This window comes from Galeopterus variegatus, unplaced genomic scaffold (assembly GCF_000696425.1).
Source record: "Galeopterus variegatus unplaced genomic scaffold, G_variegatus-3.0.2 Scaffold20, whole genome shotgun sequence".
Classification (NCBI taxonomy): domain Eukaryota; kingdom Metazoa; phylum Chordata; class Mammalia; order Dermoptera; family Cynocephalidae; genus Galeopterus; species Galeopterus variegatus.
In genome coordinates this window covers 595,126-613,740 of record NW_007726131.1, presented here as the reverse complement: position 1 = coordinate 613,740, position 18,615 = coordinate 595,126, and the positions used below count along the sequence as shown (strand labels likewise).

The following is an 18,615-nucleotide window of genomic DNA, read 5'->3' as shown; positions in this document are numbered from 1 at the left end:
CTCATGATGTGCACTCCAGGATTCTGCTATTATTAAGGCTGAGCTCTTTATTATAAAAGTACCTGCCTTATATTTACTCTTTACACATGCATAGTGCTTGCTGTTTCACAGAGCGCTTTAGTTTAGAGTTGGGCAGGTAGGTTTTTCTCTCTTTCTGCCCATTTCTTTTGCATTTACTCACAGTCCTTTTCCACTTGGTGCCTGGCAGTGTCAAGCACATGTTAGTCACTTACTGAATACTCATTCCTAGCAATGAAGCCATCCAGTCATCCAGAATTCATACCCTGTCTCATGAGTGTGACCATCGGCCCTTACCTACCCTTCGCCCAGGCTCTGGTGATCAGGGGTGATGGGGCAGAGGGGTGTAGGCATGTGAGTGGCATCAGAGTTCCCTTTCAGGGTAGCCCCTGGCTTCACTGTGCATTGAATAGATCTTAACCATGGTCAAATTTTTTGTTGAATGGTATTTTATACATGCCTGTATCTTGGATCCCCAAATCAAATAGACCAAAGATTTTATCTTCTGCCAGACCTAATATCAGGACAGCCAAGGAGAGAATATTTTTACTGGAGGAGCTGTGCCATCACCAGTAGCCTGACCAGTCCGCTTCATGGGGACCTGATTTCCTGGAGCATACAGCGTGGATTAAATGAGGCTTCAGAACAACATTTCTTAAACAGTGGCACTTCTGACGTTGAGCCAGCTATTTCTTTGTGGTTGGGGCTATCCTGTGCATTGCAGGATGTTTAACAGCATCTCTAGCTTCTACCCCCTAGAGGCCAACAGCAGCTTCCTTCCCTAGATGTGACAACCAAAAATGTGTCCATACATAATCGCCCCCAGCTGAGAACTATGTCTTAGAAAGGAGAGAAGGACGGAGAAGGGGATTTTCCTCTCCAGGTGTCCACTTGCTGTCCTGTGGGAGGCTGGGGGTCTGTTGTGATCACCTCTGGCACTGCCTTATTATAGTCTTCTCAGATTTTAAAATGTATACAGAGCCACTGGGCATCTTGTGAAGATGCAGCTGTGGATTCAGTGGTCCAGGGTGCTGGACCTGATATCTGCATTTCTAGCAACTTCTTGGAGATGCCAGTTCTGCTTGTCCTGTGAGCACACCTGGAGTAGCAAGGGCAAGGCTGTAAGAGCACCAGTGTCATAGTGATCTCTTTGTTGGAAGTTAACGGGATCCACTCACAGTAACCAAAGAAAGAACATGCTTCATTAGAAACAGGGGGTCCCACAGAATGGACAGCAGGGCTTAGACTAGCCTTGAGAGGCGCCTCGCTCTCTCCTCTGGCTCTGGTTTTGGTTCTTGTCACCCTGCCTCTTTAGCTGCAACCCACTTTGCCTTTTCCTGGACCCAGCAGGGGCAGCATTGCAGACTTGCTGAGGAGGGCGTGTGTCTGGTAAGTAAAAGGATTAATGAGCCTACTTTGGTGGATACTGGGTGGGCAGAGGCCCAAAGCACTGGAGTGACTTCTAGGGCTGAACAAGATTATTCTTCCCCAACTGTGGAGTGTGCCTACAGGATACCACCTCACAAATGGGGGCAGGAGCCCAGCATCTAGGGAGGAGATCCTGTGGGGAGGGAGGGTGAAGGCCTGGTTCCAGCGTTTCTCTGCCTGCCCATGACGCTAGCTAGAAGTTTCCTCTCCTTTCTCCTTCCTCCAGTCCTACCTACCTTATAGGAATGGTGAGACAGAACTGTGGGAACATTCTGAGCTCACAAAATGAATGCAATCACTTAGATCTGAAGTATGGCATGCTCCACTTAAAGAAGATCCCGTGTGGGAAAATTTAGGAAACGAGGAAATCAGAGGTGACCCTTTGTCCCACTGAAAAGACCTTCCCTCAGCAAAAGGGCTTCTTGTAGAGTTATTTTAAACAATAAGCTTCCTTTGGTGAATTCAGAATTACTCAGTTTACCCAAATTGTATAGTTAAAACTTCCAACCTATTGATCTTAGTACTGGTCTTTCCCAAAGACATTGGCGATCTGAGGAAGTTGGGTGAGTTGGTGATTTGGCGTTATCCTTGGAGGACAGTGCTCTGACATTGTCTTCTGCTAGGGAGGCTTATTTCTCAGTTCAGAGAGCTGACTTCATGATTAATGCAGCTTGAAAAGGTGAAAAAAAAAAAAAAAAAAAAAAAAGGAAGAAATAAAAGTGAGCAAAAGCACTAGAACAGAGAAGCTCTACATTTTTTCCAGCTTCTGGAGGTAACCGTGGGATGGGAGTCAGAAACAAGGGAGGAAACCTGTAATTATGGACATTACATCCAAGTGTATTTAAAAGAGAATTTAGGGAAGTTTTGCACACAAAATGGGAGAGCCAGAGAAGATAACTGGATAGGATAACTATTCTTATTTTAAAATGTGTTAATGCTATGGCTGATGTGAAATGGCATCAGGCAGGTGTGCATAGAGTCAGATACTGTGGCCCATGTAAATTGTTGCAGTAACAGTCTGTCACTTTTTTCACATCCACAGTAAATACAAAAGCCAGTCGCCCCTCCTTTCAACTGCTGTGTTCTTCTGAGCATGTTGATGCAACTGAAACAGCTCAGTGCTATGTTTAGCACTAATCAAAATACCCATTGCCCAGACCCCAGCTCCCGTCCTCCTGAAAATTAGCTGTGTCTGCTGTATTCTGTTCCAGCTCAACACGAGTGTATACAATTCCAGAAGAACTGAGTCCAGGAACCATTGTGGCCAATATCACAGCTGAGGACCCTGATGGTGAAGATTTTCCAACCACCTCCTCTACAGCATTACCACTGTCAGCAACTATTTTATGATAAACCAGTGTAAGTCAAATACATCCATCCTTAAGTGCGTCCTCTAATTCAGCCATTAGGGTGGTTATACAATATTTGATCTATTCTGGTCTGGGGCACTCCTTTCTATCTAGGGTCATCATTAGTTACCAGGGTAGTCAATGTACTAAAAGCAGCTGGCATGGGAGTCGGGGAAACTGGACAAGGGCCAGGGTTGACAGCTGTGTCACCCTTCACCTTCATAGGGGTGAAGAGATTTCTGACCCATTGTTAGGTTCATGGCTGAGACCCTCTATAACAAAGGACAGATTAACAAGAGAAAAGCAGACAAATTTATTTAACACAGGAGCCTTCAGAAATGAAGACCTGAAAAAACAGGGAAAACCATGTATTTTTATGCTAAGTTTGATGAAGAAGTGAGTAATTGTGAAGTATTACTGGAGGGTAAGAGGGGCATGATCTAATGGCAACAGACGGGGTAGTTTAGCAAGGCCTGATTGTTCAGATTCTTCTCGGCGTCTCCGTGTCTTCCAGGATAGGGACATTCCTTTCCTCTGTGTATAGGTAGGGTAACTCTGGAATGAAGGTCTTATGGCTGCTTCAAAGGTCAGAGAATTCTTTTATGGCCTATTTAAGGGGAGAAGGGCAGAAGGTCAGAGAGACCTTCCTACTTCTGTTTTCTCAAATGCCAAACACCATATTTGAGGGTAGAGTGTCCTGACTATCATCTTTGAGGAAGATAGGTATGTAAGGATGGATGGGTTACCTGTCCTGAGGGTACCCTGAAGTCTTCTAAAGAGAGGGTCTATGCTAGCACTATTCGATAGAAATAGAATTAAGCTTCATATGTAATTTCCAAGTATCTAGTAGTCACATTTTAAAAAAGTAAAAAGAAACAGGCAAAATTAATTTTAATAAGGCATTTTATTTAACCCAACATGCCCAAAATGTTATCATTTCAATAATTAATATACAAAAGTTATTAATGGGATATTTTACATTTTCTTCGGTACCAAGTCTTGGAAGTTTGCTGTATGTTTCCTACTTACTGCACATCTCAGTTCAGACTAGCCCCATTTCAAGTGCTAAATAGCTACCTGTGGTTAGTGATGGCCTTACTGGACAGGGTCACTCTAGATCAATCTGCTGGACTGCTGGGAGTTATTTTCTCATCTGACTATCTCAGCGCAGAGAAACAGAGTTTCTCCCTTCTATAATAGCCATCTGACAGGCATTATGCTGAGTGGTTCACATGAATTCCATCTCAAGTACTCAGCATGACAATCCAATGAACTGTAATAATCCACATTTTATAGATTAAGTAACTGAGGCATAGGGAGAAACTCAGACAGGTTAAATGACCTGTTCTAGGTCTCACAGCTCCTCAGTTTGAAGCAGAGATACCAATCTAGACTGCCTGACTCATAGCCTGCCCTGAACCACCCGCAGAAGTCTTGATCACATCACCAGCAAGGACGTTACTCTGCAAAATGATTTTGTGCAGGCAGCCTTGGACAATCCCAGCAAGACAATGTGTTTTTGGCCCCATAGGCTTTAGGGCTTTGAGATACCTGTTCTGAAGGAGGCAGGCAAAGGCAATAATTGTGCTTTACCTCTGAAAACTTCCTAGTGCCCTGTCATCGAGGACCTCATTCAGCTGACAGTGTAGGGATGAACAACCGTGGTTGAGAATTCTGTTTGCTCTAGCATTGCAAAATTGAACTTTTAACAAGTACAGTGTTTTTTGGGGGGAGAATATAAGGGGTCTTCAAAAACCTCATGGAAAATGTGTATTATGAAAAAATATGCATGGGTTTCAAAACTTTTTTGCACCCAAATAAACTCATACTAGCTTGTTAAAATATATCTGAACAGGATCTAGTTTGACACACTAAGAAGAATAAAGCATCAATTTGAAAAGAGCCCCTATAAGAGCAAAGTGAATTCTGCTAAAACTGAAGCAAGAACAAACGTCAAATTTATGGTGAAGCTTGGGTGGAAGAATGGTGAAATTTCTGATGCTGTATGAAAAGTTTGTAGGGACAGTGCTCCAAAGAAATCAGCAGTTTACAAATGGATAACTGGTTTTAAGGGGCAAAAGGATTTTGAAGATGAAGCCTGCAGTGGCAGATCATCCAAACAATTTGTGAGGAAAAAATTAATCTTGTTTGTGCCCTAATTGAAAAGGACTGTCGATTAATAGCAGAAACAATAGCTGAGGAATTGGTTCAGTTTACACAATTCTGACTGAAAAATAACTGTTGGGCAAATTTTTTGCTTGACAGGTGCCAAAACTGTTGCACCCAGATCAGCTGCAGACAATAGCAAAGCTGTCAATGGAAATTTTCAACAAGTGGGATCAAATTTCTGAAGCATTTCTTTGAAGAGTTATAACAGCAGATGAAACATGGCTTTCCTTGTACCATCCTGAAAACAAAGTACAATCAAAGCCATGGTTACCAAGAAGTAGAAGTGGTCCAGTGAAAGCAAAAGCAGACCAGTCAAGAGCAAAAGTCAAGGCAACAGTTTTTTTTTTTTTTTTTTTTTGGATGCTCAGGCATTTTGCCTGTTGACTCTCTAGAGGGCCAAAGAATGATAAAATCTGCATATTATGAGAGCATTTTGAGAAAGTTAGCAAAAGCTTTAGCAGAAAAATGCCCAGGAAAGCTTCACCGGAGAGTCCTCCTCTACCACGACAATGCTTCTGCTCATTCCTCCCAACAAACAAGGGCATCTTGCAAGAGTTTCAATGGGAAATCTTTAGGCATCCACCTTACAGTACTAATTTGGCTTCTTCTGACTTCTTTTTGTTTCCTAATCTTAAAAAGTCTTTAAAGGGCACCCATTTTTCTTCAGGTAATAATGTAAAAAAGACTGCATTGACATAGTTAAATTCCCAGCCACTTCTGTTCTTTAGGAATGAACTAAATGGCTGGTGTCACTGCTTATAAAAGTGTCTTGAAATTGACAGAGCTTATGTTAAGAAATAAAGTTTATATATATATATATATTTTTTTTTTTTTTGTCTTTTGTCTTTTTTCCGTGTCCGGCAACGGATCGCAACCCTCAGTGTTGCCCCCGTACCGGACCGGGGACCGGCGACGGGATCGCAAGCCTCGGCGTTGCTCCCGCGCCTCGCTCAGCCAGTGAGCGGGAGCCGGTCAGTACGTGGGATCCGAACCCTCGGACGGGAGCGCTGCCGCGCTTCCCAAGCGGCGCACTATCCAGTGCGCCACCGGGCCGGCCCCAAAGTTTATATTTTTAATGTTTATCTTTTAATTCCATTTCCCACAAACTTTCTGAAATTCCTGATGTTTATTAAGACTCTTTAGTTGCAAGTAACAGAAACTAAGGCAAACCAAACTAAGTGAGAGAGTGAGAGAGACAGAGAGAGAGAGAGAGAGAGAGAGAGAGAGAGAGACATCTATCAAAAGGATATTGGGTATTGCATAAGAGTCAAATGGTCAGGGCATAAAAAGGGTGTAAACCAGTGCTTTTCAGAGACCTCAGTGGAGGTCAGAGTTCTGGCCTTTTACCAGTAGCTCCTCTATTAACCAGGCTGATTCCCCAGTGTGTGTCTTTGTTACAATGTCTTCAGTAAGAGAACCCAGCAGCTCAAGCTGGAGTCAGTTATCTACCAGCCAGTCAACTATGGGCAAGGGCTGCTGCCAGGAGCCCAGTACGGAAGAGTGGAGTGAAAAATTCTAGAAGGGTCAGGCCATACTGATACCTCAATAAATGTCTAATACAGGAACTTCCACAGGTTTTTAAAAAAGATATATTTGTATAGAGGATATTCTCTGTGTAAGCCAGTCCTTACAGTAGAATGGTCTTTTCCAACTTTCTCCAAGTTTCCTTTACTCTTCATTTCTCTTCGAAGGGTCATGTTCTAACCTTTGCCTTCTTAGTGACTGGTACAATACAAGTGGCTCAGAGGATAGACCGTGATGCAGGTCAATTAAGACAAAATCCCACCATTTCTCTGGAAGTTCTGGTAAAAGACAGACCCTATGGGGGTCAGGAGAATCGCATCCAGATAACCTTCATTGTGGAGGACATCAATGACAACCCTGCTACGTGCACCAAGTTCACCTTCAGGTATTCACATGTTAAAACTTGCACCTGACCTTTGACCTCTTTGGTGGTCCTTGACCCTTTGGCTTCTCTGGTACATTCTCAGGAGGAACTAAAGAATTATGGGTGTTTGGGGAAATGGCTCATTACAATACGTAGATTTTTACATATTGTCCAACTTTCTTCATAGGTTTTCTTTTCATCATCCTTTTTTCTTCCCTCTCTATTTTCTTTCCTTTTCATTATTTCCCTTCTCCACTTTCTAACTCCATTAAGAATTATTTTTTTTTATTTTGCTCCCTTCTATAACATGTTCATCTCCATTGGTGAAAAGTACTACAGGGACTTGTTAGACCCTCTCTGGACTGTGCCTTTTCTGTATTTATTGCCACTATTCTCAAGACAGTGCTGTTAGTTAGCAGTTAGAATAGATGCTTGAGACTCGGGATCGGTAACTAGGAACTCCCAGAGAAACAGACCAACAGTAATATGAATAAATCCAAGCACTTATGTAAAACAAAGCCTCTAATTCACCTTACACAACTTAATTGCATATAAACAAAAGGCAACTGAAAGAGGAAAAACACAGCTATGAGTTATTTTGTGTGTTTTGACCCTTTGTCTCACAATCTATTTAGTTATTTAAGAATAAAGTCCCTTGTGATTCTGAGTTAATATGCCTTTTTGAAAACAGTATTTTCTCTCTACGATTTTGTCAAAAAGCCACAAGATTATGAACTCCCTTGCTTGGCTTCATCTCTGCGGTTTCATGCCAACCAGCGTCTGGTTTCTTGGGAATCTGAAGGGGACTCTTCAGTGGGAGTGGAGCACCTTAGCAGTGACCCTTGCCCTGAGAGTGCCCTGCCTCTGGAGCAAGGCTGAAGGCCAGAGTGGGTCTCAGTTTCAGATGTCCCCCTGGGGGAGAATCTCTTGAGTTTATCTTTGGCTAGTTTTGTAAGTTTGCTCCAGGTGACTTTGGACAGAGACCCAATATATAGTATGGCCGTACAAAGGACCCTAGACAAAGACTGTTTAGGGTAAGCAATAGATACATAAATACCTTTATTATGCTTATGAATGTCTCCCTGTTCTCCCAATTGACCTGCCCAGTGTAATGCTAGAGATTCAGTGTGGCCTTGAGTCTGCTATCAAAACAGTTCGGCTCTGTTCTGAACACACCCCTGATCTGTCCCTTCAGATCTAGTCTCCATCTTGCTTGGTGTCCTGGGAGGCTGACCTGTATGGATACCAACTGCTCCCTTGCCTTCCAGCTTCGGGTTGGCCAATGGGGTGCCCTGAGGAGGTGGGGAGTGAGGGTAGGGTGTTTATACCCCCGCTCCCTACCTGTCAGCTGCTTGTGTCCCTCCACCTGCTGAAGGCCTCACCTTCCTATAAGGCAGCCCTCTGCACACAGGACTCCCTGCCCTGGGTGCTGGTTTCGGGAACTGTTGCCTCCACCGGCTCCTCTGGGTCTTGGGGTAGTAATGATTCTCTATTCTTACTACCCCTGAGGTATCGCACCACCCCTTGAGGTGTTCATATACCTTGTGTTCACCTTTGTAATAATTCCTTTACTACGTCCTCCTAGAATTATCCTCATTTGCCTTCTACTTCCTGCTAAGACCCAGATAAAATCAGAGTCTTGACCTAATAGGTGCTATCCCAACCCACGCATTCATGCACCTCAGAGTCTGTTAGAGGGGGATGGTTGCCATGGGTAGTTAGGACTGTGACCTCCACACCATCACATGGATAAACTGAACCCACCCTCTTGAGAAAAGTCTGGGTCCTGGGGACGGAGTAGAGATGATTTGTGAAGTCACACTTACACTTCTTGAAAATGTAAATCTCTGCTAGCACTCTTGGGTGGTTCCAGTGCATCCTGGGGAATTCCTGTGGTCCTGCCCTTCTAGACCCTCCTGCTCTTCTTGGTTCCCCTGTCCTGGGTTAAGAAGTAAGAACTCTGGGTATCAGTGCCTGAAGAGGACTGTGCTGTCTCAAATCTTCCTTGTCTGTCTTCTCCCTTCAGTGCATATCCTTTAAGTGCACATTCTGGCTTCCTGGGGTTCCCAGTTCCCTGAGGCGTGGGGGGAGCCTGCAGACTGAGTTCCACGTTAGCTGGTGAAATCACGTTTCCTATGTCCTGAACTGTCCAGGCAAACCCGCACACAGTCCTGCTCTAGATGGTCTTCTCTCCAAATTAGTCCCAAAGGTCAACACTCAGCCAGTAACTGGACTAGTCGTATTTATTCCTGAAGATAATTCTGGACAACGCTCAAGCCCCTCCTCCGGGCTTTTCCAGCAAGCGTGACTCCCAGCCATCTTATGAACGCCAAGCTGTGAGGAGGGACGACCCACGGGTTCCTTCCTTCCTCTGCCCTTGGGAAGTGGAAGTCTTCGCTCCACAAGCCCAGCCCGTGCGTCCCATGGCTCTTTTGCACACCGGGCGGGGGTGGGGATCGGCCGAGAAACCCCGGCGTCACCCACCGTCCTCCCATCCTGGATCGCTTCTCCATTCCAACCATGTCAGCGGTGCTGCCGCAGTCTCTGACACTCGTTCCAAAGTATTAATGCCTTCTCCAGGGGTCTTGGGCGCGGTCCCTGCTTTGGGGTTTGAGAGCAGACAGAAGAGTGAGCGGGGCATGTGGGGGCGCCCGCAGCAGGTGAGAGGGGCCGGGTTTTTGCAGGTCTCGGGGCTGTGCGCCTGGGGCGGAGGGCGGCGGGGAGGAGGCGGGCGCCCCCTGCCGCCCCCCGTGGGTCCCTGCAGGTTCCCGGTCCTTGGCACAGAGGCCCCGCGGCTTTCCCAGGCTGGTGATGAATGAGCCCAGGGCCCCTTGGAGGCATCAAAGACACCGTGACAGCCCCCGCTCTGGTTGTAAATTGTCAGGCGCTTGGCTGAAAGCGCTTTGCAAGCTGTTTGTGAGCAAGAGGCGGGGGAGGTTGTCGGATTCACCTTTGCATGAGGAGGGAACGGTGGTTGGAGGGCTGGGAGCGAGGGCAGCTCGCCTTTGAGGCAGGGATTGATGAATGAGGGGGAGTGGCCTTCCTAGTCACGCGTTTAGAGGAAAAACACCAAGTGTCAGGGAAGAATGAACATGCCAGGCAGCTCGAGTGGCCAAGTGTGGAGGCCTCTTTGGAGGGCTGAAATGTCTGGCTTCAGGGCCCTGGATGATGCAATCTCCGGGCTTCTGCAGAGCAGTAGTCGCAATCAGATTCCCCAACCGTCTGTGGGCCTGGATATTCATTGATGGAGCTTAAAGAAAAGTTTGCATGTCTTGATGCACCAGCTTTCTTGGACAGTCCTTGAAACCATTCTGAATCACTCTTTTTTCCCTGTAAAATGGGGACAAGAATACAAATCTCTTGGAGATGAGGGAATTAGAGACAGTGTTTTTAAAGTGCTTGCTATGATACAACATGTAGTTGGTGTTTAGTAAATAGTATCTATTCTAAGTACTTATGAATAAAACCATGACACCGTTCCATCCAGGAAGGAATGAGAATGCTCAGATCCAACCGTGCTGAAACACAGGGGTGATCTTCCCAGTGAGGCATGTGGACACTCAGTTACACCTGCTTCCTCTCTAGCAAGCAAGCCCAGTCATGCTCAGCAGCCCAAGACCATCCTGGCTGTTAAACATTGCTCCACATACGCTGAGCCCAGAGCCTGTTTTAGCTGCCATTAAGTAGAAAGGAGCATAATTTGGTTACAGAGAGGTATAGAGGATTAAAGAACTTCACACATGTTAGTCTGGGTGCTCCAAGAACCAGATGCCAAGACAGGAATAAATGCGTAAGGCTTTTATCAGGGAAAACGCCTGTGGGAGAACATGGAGAGAGAGCTGCACAAGGCTGAGGGAGGGATCAGACCTGAGTGAGGGAGACACGGAGGGAAGGTAGTTGGAAATGTTCTAGACTGCCATACAGTGTAAGGGAGTTTTGGATGGGGCATTGGGTCAAATGTCCTGGAGCCAAAGTCAGCTGGACAGGAATGAGCCTGTCTTAGTACCTCTGCCACTCCCAGTCATTGGAACATGGCCTCTCTGCAAAGACAGTGATGGATTTCAGAGCATAGCAGCTGGGGCCTGTGGTCAATGGGCTCCCGTGGGTGAAGGTCTTCCAGGCACATTCTCGTGGCAGCCGTAATATATTTTTGTAAGAAATTCTGTCAAGGCAAAATATGATTGAGGTGGGTAGCAAAACCAGAAACAAAGCCCACATGTTCTTCCCTATGTGCATGTACCTTTGCAATGTGATTTTACTATCCCTCCCATCAAGAGATGAGTCTCTCCTTCTACTCCTTGAATCTGGGCTTGACCACATGAATTGCTCTGGTCACTGGAACATTCACAAACACGGCACAACAAAGTGGTTTTGCGCATTGGGATTTTCCCCCTTTTGCTACTTTTGGAACCCCGAGGTCTCCAGATCTCCATGCCAAGAGCCTGGACTGGCCTTCTGGAGGAAGAGAGATAAGCCGAGACCAACCACCTCCCATCACCAAACGTGTGAGAGAGGACATCCTAGACCACCCAGCCCCTGCCAAGCTGAACTATAACCAAAAGAACCGGCTAACCCACAGTATTGTGGGAAATAATAAATGATTGTTGTTTTAAGTCATTAAGTTTTGGGCTGGTGTGATATTAACAAAAGATAACTGACATGATTTATATCCATTTTATAGATGGAGAAACTGAAACCTGGAGACATGAGAAAGGCCCTCAATGAATTGAAACCTACCACTGTTAATCAGTTTTCCTCAGAGCCTCCTGTACCAAGTGGGCTTAACCAGAAGGCTCTGAGTTTGGGGCGGCTTTACTCACTTGTGGTATTTGCCTAGACCCTGGAGTCAATTGAGATTGGGACCCCCAAATTCAACCCTTAATAGACCTCTTTTGAATGAATGATACTAAAGTATTAGGAGGTACTTCTATGACACACACCAAAGCCACTAGAACACAAGTCAAAGAATTCCTAATCTTCACAGCATGGGAGACGAGGGGTACAGGGATTTTCCCTAGCCATAGTATAAACTCCTGCAGGCAGAGACAGAATTTATATTTCTCTTACAATCTTCTTTGCCACTGTGCTAGTCTCGTGTGCTATCATTCATTCAACAAATATTTGAGAGTGCAAGAACAAAGCAGGCAAAGATCCCTGCCTTCATGGAGCTTACCTTCTGCAGGGGGTGAATAGACAATAAACAGGGTAAATGAGTAAAATATACAGTATGTTGAATAATAAGTGCTGAGAATTAAAAATAAAGGGGTGGGGGGACAGGAGAGGATGAAATGGGCAGGGATTATTGACCTTTTAGATAGGGGGGTCTTGCTGAGAAGGTGACATTTGGTTAGAGATCAAAAGTGGAAGGGCCGGCCCCGTGGCTCACTCGGAAGAGTGCGGCACTGGTAGCGCCAAGGCCGCGGGTTTGGATCCCATATAGGGATGGCCGGTGCACTCACTGGCTGAGCGTGGTGCTGACCACACCGTGCCGAGGGTTGCGATCCCCTTACCGGTCAAAAAAAAAAAAAAAAAAAGTGGAAGAGCTGACCTTCTGCAGCAAGTGAGTGCAGTGACCCCAAGGCCCGAGCTTGGTGGAGTGTTCAAGGAGTGCAAGGAGGCCAGAGCGAGCGAGCGTCAGGAGGAGAGCGAACGGGAGAGGAGTTGGTGTATGAGTTCGGCAACATAAGGGGGAGCACATTGTGAAGGGTCTTGCAGCAGAGGAGTGACATGATCTGACAACAATTTAACAGGATCCCTCTGGCTGCTGGGTTAAAAATGTTTGAAAGGAGGCAAGGGCAGAGCAGGGAACGCAGTTAGGAGGTGACTGCAATAACCATGGACTTGTTTTGAATTGAAATTAAAGTATAGGCATCTAGCCTGGGGCCTGTGTTAGAAGGAATGCTCAATCACCATTTGTTGGGGAAAATATTGAATCATGTCTTTTCGCCAGCATTACGGTGCCTGAAAGAGCAGCCAGGGGGACGTTGCTTCTGGACCTGAACAAGTTCTGCTTTGATGATGACAGCAAAGCACCAAACAACAAATTCAACTTCACCACGCCATCTGGAGTGGGGAGCAGCAGCAGATTTTCACAGGATCCAGCTGGCTCTGGGAAAATTGTGGTCAGTTAATGGTCATTGCATCATTAAAAGGGCATCAGGAAGTGGTCCAACATGCATAGAGCTTTTGCTGCCCCATAGAGAGAAATTTCCAAGGTAACCCCCTCTCAGAGTGACTGTAACTGACAAACTTAATAGCCACTCTGTGTTCCCCATTTGCTTTTTATTTTACCCAGGTTCTGGGAATTGTTGGTTACGCATAGCTGTGCCTGGGGTGCTAGAGACTGGATTCTTTCCTGCCAGCACGCAGTGTGCACGCCTGCTTGGAGTGTGCCTTTATAGACACTTTAGTGCCCTCTGCGCTCAAGCACTTTTGTTTATTTGAGTGCTCACTCCTGGCCCATGGAGCTGTGAGGTGAGAGAAAGCAGGGCTGCAGCCGTGAGTGTGTCTGGGTAAATTCTGTGCTGCAGAGCCACAGGAGAATGAGGCGTGGAAGGTGTGTAGGCAGCCCCCCTACCCAGCAGCTTTACATGGGCAAAAGCAGAATTGGAAGAATGAACATAAAAGGTGGGTCTCCACGAGCTGTGTGAGACCTTTACTTATGGGCCTCCTGCTGGAGGATGGGGAGGAAAGAGAAAAATGGAAGGGAGGGAGGGAGAGAGGGCCTGGGAGTTGTTTGCATCAGAGATAAAGCCTTAGGGAGGAGAGCAAGCCAGCTACCACCCTTCCCCTCTCCTCCTCCTTCTCCACCTCCCATCCCAAGCCCTTCCTCAATCCCCAAGAAAGTCTCACCAACTTTATTTATAGTGTCATCTAAAAAATAATTTCAATTTTTTTCTGTTTAGGCACTTAATACATGTTTACTGTACAAAATGTAGAGAGCACAGAAAAACATTACTATTCATTGATAATCACTTAATATTTTGATATGTTTCCTTCTTGTCTTTTTTTTCTATGCATATATTTTATCTGTATTTTATACCTAGGAGCATAAGTATTTTAAATAATGGAAATATCCCTGCATCTAAGATTCAATATAGTGCTTTTCTCCAAGTAATCTGCAGTTATGAGCCTATGCTATTGGTCAATGGTGCTTGATGAACATCTTTGTACATAGAGTGGTAAATTCTTTCTAGTAAGTTCTGTAGCAGTGAGCAAAGCTATGGTCATAACTTTTTTTTTTTTTCCTTTTTGTCTTTTTTCGTGACCAGTAATGGGATCGTAACCCGCTCAACCAGTGAGCGGACTGGTCTCTATATGGGATCCGAACCCTCGGCGGGAGCGCCGCCGTGCTCCCAAGCGCCGCACTCTACTGAGTGCGCCACCAGGCCAGCCCTGGTCATAACATTTTAAAGATTCTCATATATATGGGCAAAATGCTTTCCAGAAAGGGTTTGACAATTTACATGTCTGCTAGCAGTATATGAAAATGTCTTTGTCAGTTCAATAAATAGGATTGTTTATTCTGTATAATCTTTCTGTTTTAATGTAGTTGATTGGTGATCTAGATTATGAAAATCCAAGTAATCTAGCAGCCGGCAATAGATACACTGTGATAACGCAGGTGCAGGACGTTGCCCCTCCTTACTATAAAAGCAAGTACCATTTCTATTTATTTTGTGAGGCATCTTCCTTGAGTAGCATGATTAACCTGTGCTAGGCAGTACTAGGTATTGTGCTGGGTCCCCCCATCCCACCAGCACTTGTTCTGGGCCCTCCCATCCCACTAATACTTGTGCTGGGTCCCTCCACCCCACTAGTACTTGTGCTGGGTTGCCTATACTACTAGTACTTGCGCTGGGTACCCCACAACCCACTAGTACGGCTCTCACACAGGGCCCTCCTTAGCTGAATTACAACACTTAAGTCATTTAAGGGTCTCTCTGCCTGTCTTCCGCCTTTCCAATGCATCCTCCACATTTCTGTCAGTGATTCTTCAGGAAATGCAAATATCACCATATTACTTCCTTGATTAAAGCCCTTGAGTGTCTCCTGTAGCTGTCAAGTTCAAGTTCATACTCTTTGGCTTGGCATACAAGGACTTCCATCATCTGGCTGCTGTTTAACTCTGTAGCTTTAGCTCCTGTCACTTGCCTCCAAGCCCCCCCTTTTTCCAACTAGAACAAACAGATTTCAATTTTCCTGAGTGAATTATGCAGTTTTATACCTTGGTATTTTCGCACATGCCTAAACACCCCTGTCCATTTGTCTAATTCCATCCTTGTGAAGCTCAGCACGCACTTCCTCCAGGAAGACTTCCTCCTCCGGTTCTGTAGTGACCTGAACATGTGCTTATTTATCAAAGGGTGACTGCCCTAAGCATCTTGAAGGCAGGAGTCACCAGGTCTTATTCACCTCATATCCCTTCTACACACAGAGCCTGTACACAGAAGATGCTTTAAAAATGTTGACTAAACAATTGAATAAGGATTGCAATTTAAATTTGTTTTTATTTCTGTTTTTAGATAACATCTATATTTATATCCTCACAAGCCCAGAAAACGAGTTTCCTCTCCTCTTTGACAGGCCATCCTACATATTTGATGTGTCAGAAATAAGACCAGGTAAGTAACAGACAAGACACAGACCACAGTGTTCTTGATGGTGTGGCATAATCCTGCCCGACTACGCCAATGTGGCACTACGGCTAAGCTGATGTCTGAAATCCTACCGACTATGCCAATTGCAGTGCTCTTAATCCTATTCGTGATGCCAACTGTAAAGCTAGGTGACCATGCCAGTTGTCGGGTTCTTTTACCTGCTGGCAATCTTGCACTGACTGGGCCAATTGTTGAGCTAGGGCTGGGTCTGGAGCTCCCAGGCCCCTCAAGGCTATTCACAGACTGGGTCACAAACCCTTCACATGCCAGGCTGGGTCACCAGACTCCTTCATGCAGGTCTATGAGCTAGGTAACTGGCCAAAAGGTTCTTGGAAGCTGTAGGTTGGAAAGCATGGCTGCACTGGGTGGACGCCCAAGGCAGATGCCCGCCCGCCTGCTTCACTAAAACATTCTCTCTCCCTCCCTCCTTTCCTCCCTCTCTTTCTCTCTCTCTCTCCCTCTCTCCTGCAGAACACAAGAATAGCAATGAAACTAAAAGATACATTGGCGCGCATGCGCACTAACACCACACACACACACACACACACACACACACACACACACACACACAATTTGCTTACAAAGGAGAAGCTAAAACCACACCCAACTGGACCTAGGTGAGGGCCCTGACCAAAGTATTCTATTTTCCCAACAGATGGGCTCCATCCAAATGCACGTTCTGGGGAGGGAAAGCTTCCTTCGAGGGCCCCAAGTGCTTTTACACAGCGATTCACTGCTGATTAGTGTTTATTGCACTTCTTACTTTTTAAAATTGTCCTTGGGGCTGAGGAGCTCTTCAGGGGAGACTTGGATTTTGAAAACTGTTGATTAAACTGCATTTCTCAGAACCCCCTGATTGCTTCCTTGTCTGGTTGCCTGATTCTGCTAATCCTCCTTTTTTGTAGCCTAAGTTTTCTTTTGGTCTCCACCATGATTTTTATCCAGCTCACTCAAAGAATTGAAATTTAAATTAGAGAAAAGTTTTCCCATTTGTATATTTCCTTCATTTAAAAACAAAATAAAGACATTTTATTTCTCCCCTACTAGTATTCATTAGAGGCCACCTTTTCTGCCGTAACACTTTGCTATTTGCAGGTTCTTCCCCAATTAAAGAAAAGACTCCTCACCTCCGACTTCAGTTTCTCCCTCTCTCTAGTATCATCCGATACGTAAACTCTCTAGGACAGTAGACTTCCCGAAAACTTTCAATCTTTAGATCATGGATGCTTCTTCCATATTAAAAACAAACAAATAAAACAAAAACACTCCCTGTAAAATTATCCCCTCTCCATTTTATTCTCTCTCTTTAATGTTGGTCTCCATTTCCTGATATTAAGTTTTAAAACAAAACACAAAAAGAAGGTCCAAAGAAAATGCTTACCTAATGAATAACAAATTCAATAGGAATAGGCTTTTCATGAATTCATAAATCTTACTACAATTATTTTTGATCACCTACTTTGAGGCACACACTTGATACTGGGGCTGTAGAATTGAATAAGAGAAGGTTTCTGCCCTAGAGGAGTGAAATTTATGAGAAAAAACTTCTACAAAACAAGCAAGGCAGAACCCAGCAGGCCCACCAACATTATTTGTAAAATAAACAAAATGGAACAGTTTAAAATTCTATGCTCTAATTATCAGTTGCTAAATTCTTTTAAAAACCTTCCTTACAAGAGTAATTCATGCTCATTATAGAACATTTGAAAAATACGAGAGACTTTTAGACAACACAGTTGCAAAAAAGACGTATGTGTAAGGACGTATGTTCTTCGCACTGTTGTTTATGATAGCAAAACAACTGGTGTTCTTGGAGTCTGTATAAAGGCATGATTTGTCTCTTACACCTCACGGTACGGCTTGGATCATAGGTCCACTTACCTAGGGGGTGCTAATTAGCATTATTTGAATTTAATAACATTGACGAGATCAAACATATAGAATTTGAACAGTAAGGAGGCCCCCAGAAGTCTTTATGCCCATGGCAGTGAGGACATCTGTTCTTGGATATTCCCCACCCAACTCCCCACCCCCTTCTCCAGCAGGATTAATCGCAGGCACTTTGTTCCTCCAGCTAGGACCCGGATTGGACGGGTGCAAGCAACCGATAGAGACTTCCCCCAGAGCAGCATCACGTACTCCATCTCCACTGGAGGGGCCAGCCTCCAGCGCCCGAGCATGTTCTGGATTAATCCCAAGACAGGAGAACTCCAGCTAGTAACTAAAGCAGACTATGAAACGACCTCTGTCTATATGCTCAGAATCCAGGCCGCCAACAGCGAGGACGCAAGCTCAGTCACTGTGAGTGGGGCTGTTTGGTATATTCACAAACCCAACTGGTTGACTTAGAGTCTCTCTGGCACCCTCAGAGCGTGGCTGCGGCAGTGAGGAATCTTCTCAGGGGCACATCCTGCAAATGTGACAGGAAACAAGTGGTGATGCACAGGAAATAAAGATCCACATCTTTATTTGAGGCCCAAGTTTGTGGTGACTGGGAGAAGCACTGGGACTGATGGCCAGACGCTGGAATAGCCACTGAACCCACAAAGCCACTTTGTGGGACAAGGTTCCCTCTGTGGCCCTTTAAACCTTGCTTTGCTTTCATGGTGGGCTGGTGGTGAGCTCCACACTGCCCAGAAGTCGGGTGTGGTTTCCCAGTCATGCATTTACTCCCCAAGAGCAGTTCTGCTGTGTTCTTACCCCACCCCCACATTCACAAGATGGGGTAGATCTTAAAATGATGTTATGCTTCCCAACCTTCCATGCTGAGAACCTTGTTAAATGCAGGTTCTGAATCAGTAGGTCTGGGGCCTGAGACTCTGCACTTCTAACGTGCTTCCAAGTACAATGCTGCTGCTCCACAGCCACATTGTAAGTAGCAAGGGTCTATCTGACAGGTCTGTGCTGTCAGTGGTTAGAATTATCTGAGGCCAACCCAATGGCCACAAATACTAAACTATTCCTTGGTCTTTCCCATTAGTGAAGTGGAAAAGCATGAAGGCAAAATGAACTCTTAGCAGCATGCAGCCCGAAGTGATACAGACAGTGGTTCTGAGTTCATTTCTCAACTTTGATCCAAATTTTCCAAAGGGGTCCAAGCAAT

General features: G+C 45.3%; 1 protein-coding gene across 1 annotated transcript in view; it reads left to right on the top strand.

Moving 5' to 3' along the window:
• CDHR3 (cadherin-related family member 3) overlaps positions 1-18,615 on the top strand; it is a 62,641-nt gene that overhangs the window by 31,109 nt on the left and 12,917 nt on the right. Inside the window, 7 exon segments of the mRNA XM_008567900.1 lie at positions 2,658-2,749; positions 2,752-2,805; positions 6,684-6,873; positions 12,803-12,974; positions 14,405-14,507; positions 15,378-15,476; positions 17,587-17,813. Coding sequence (XP_008566122.1) covers positions 2,658-2,749; positions 2,752-2,805; positions 6,684-6,873; positions 12,803-12,974; positions 14,405-14,507; positions 15,378-15,476; positions 17,587-17,813 — 937 coding nt within the window.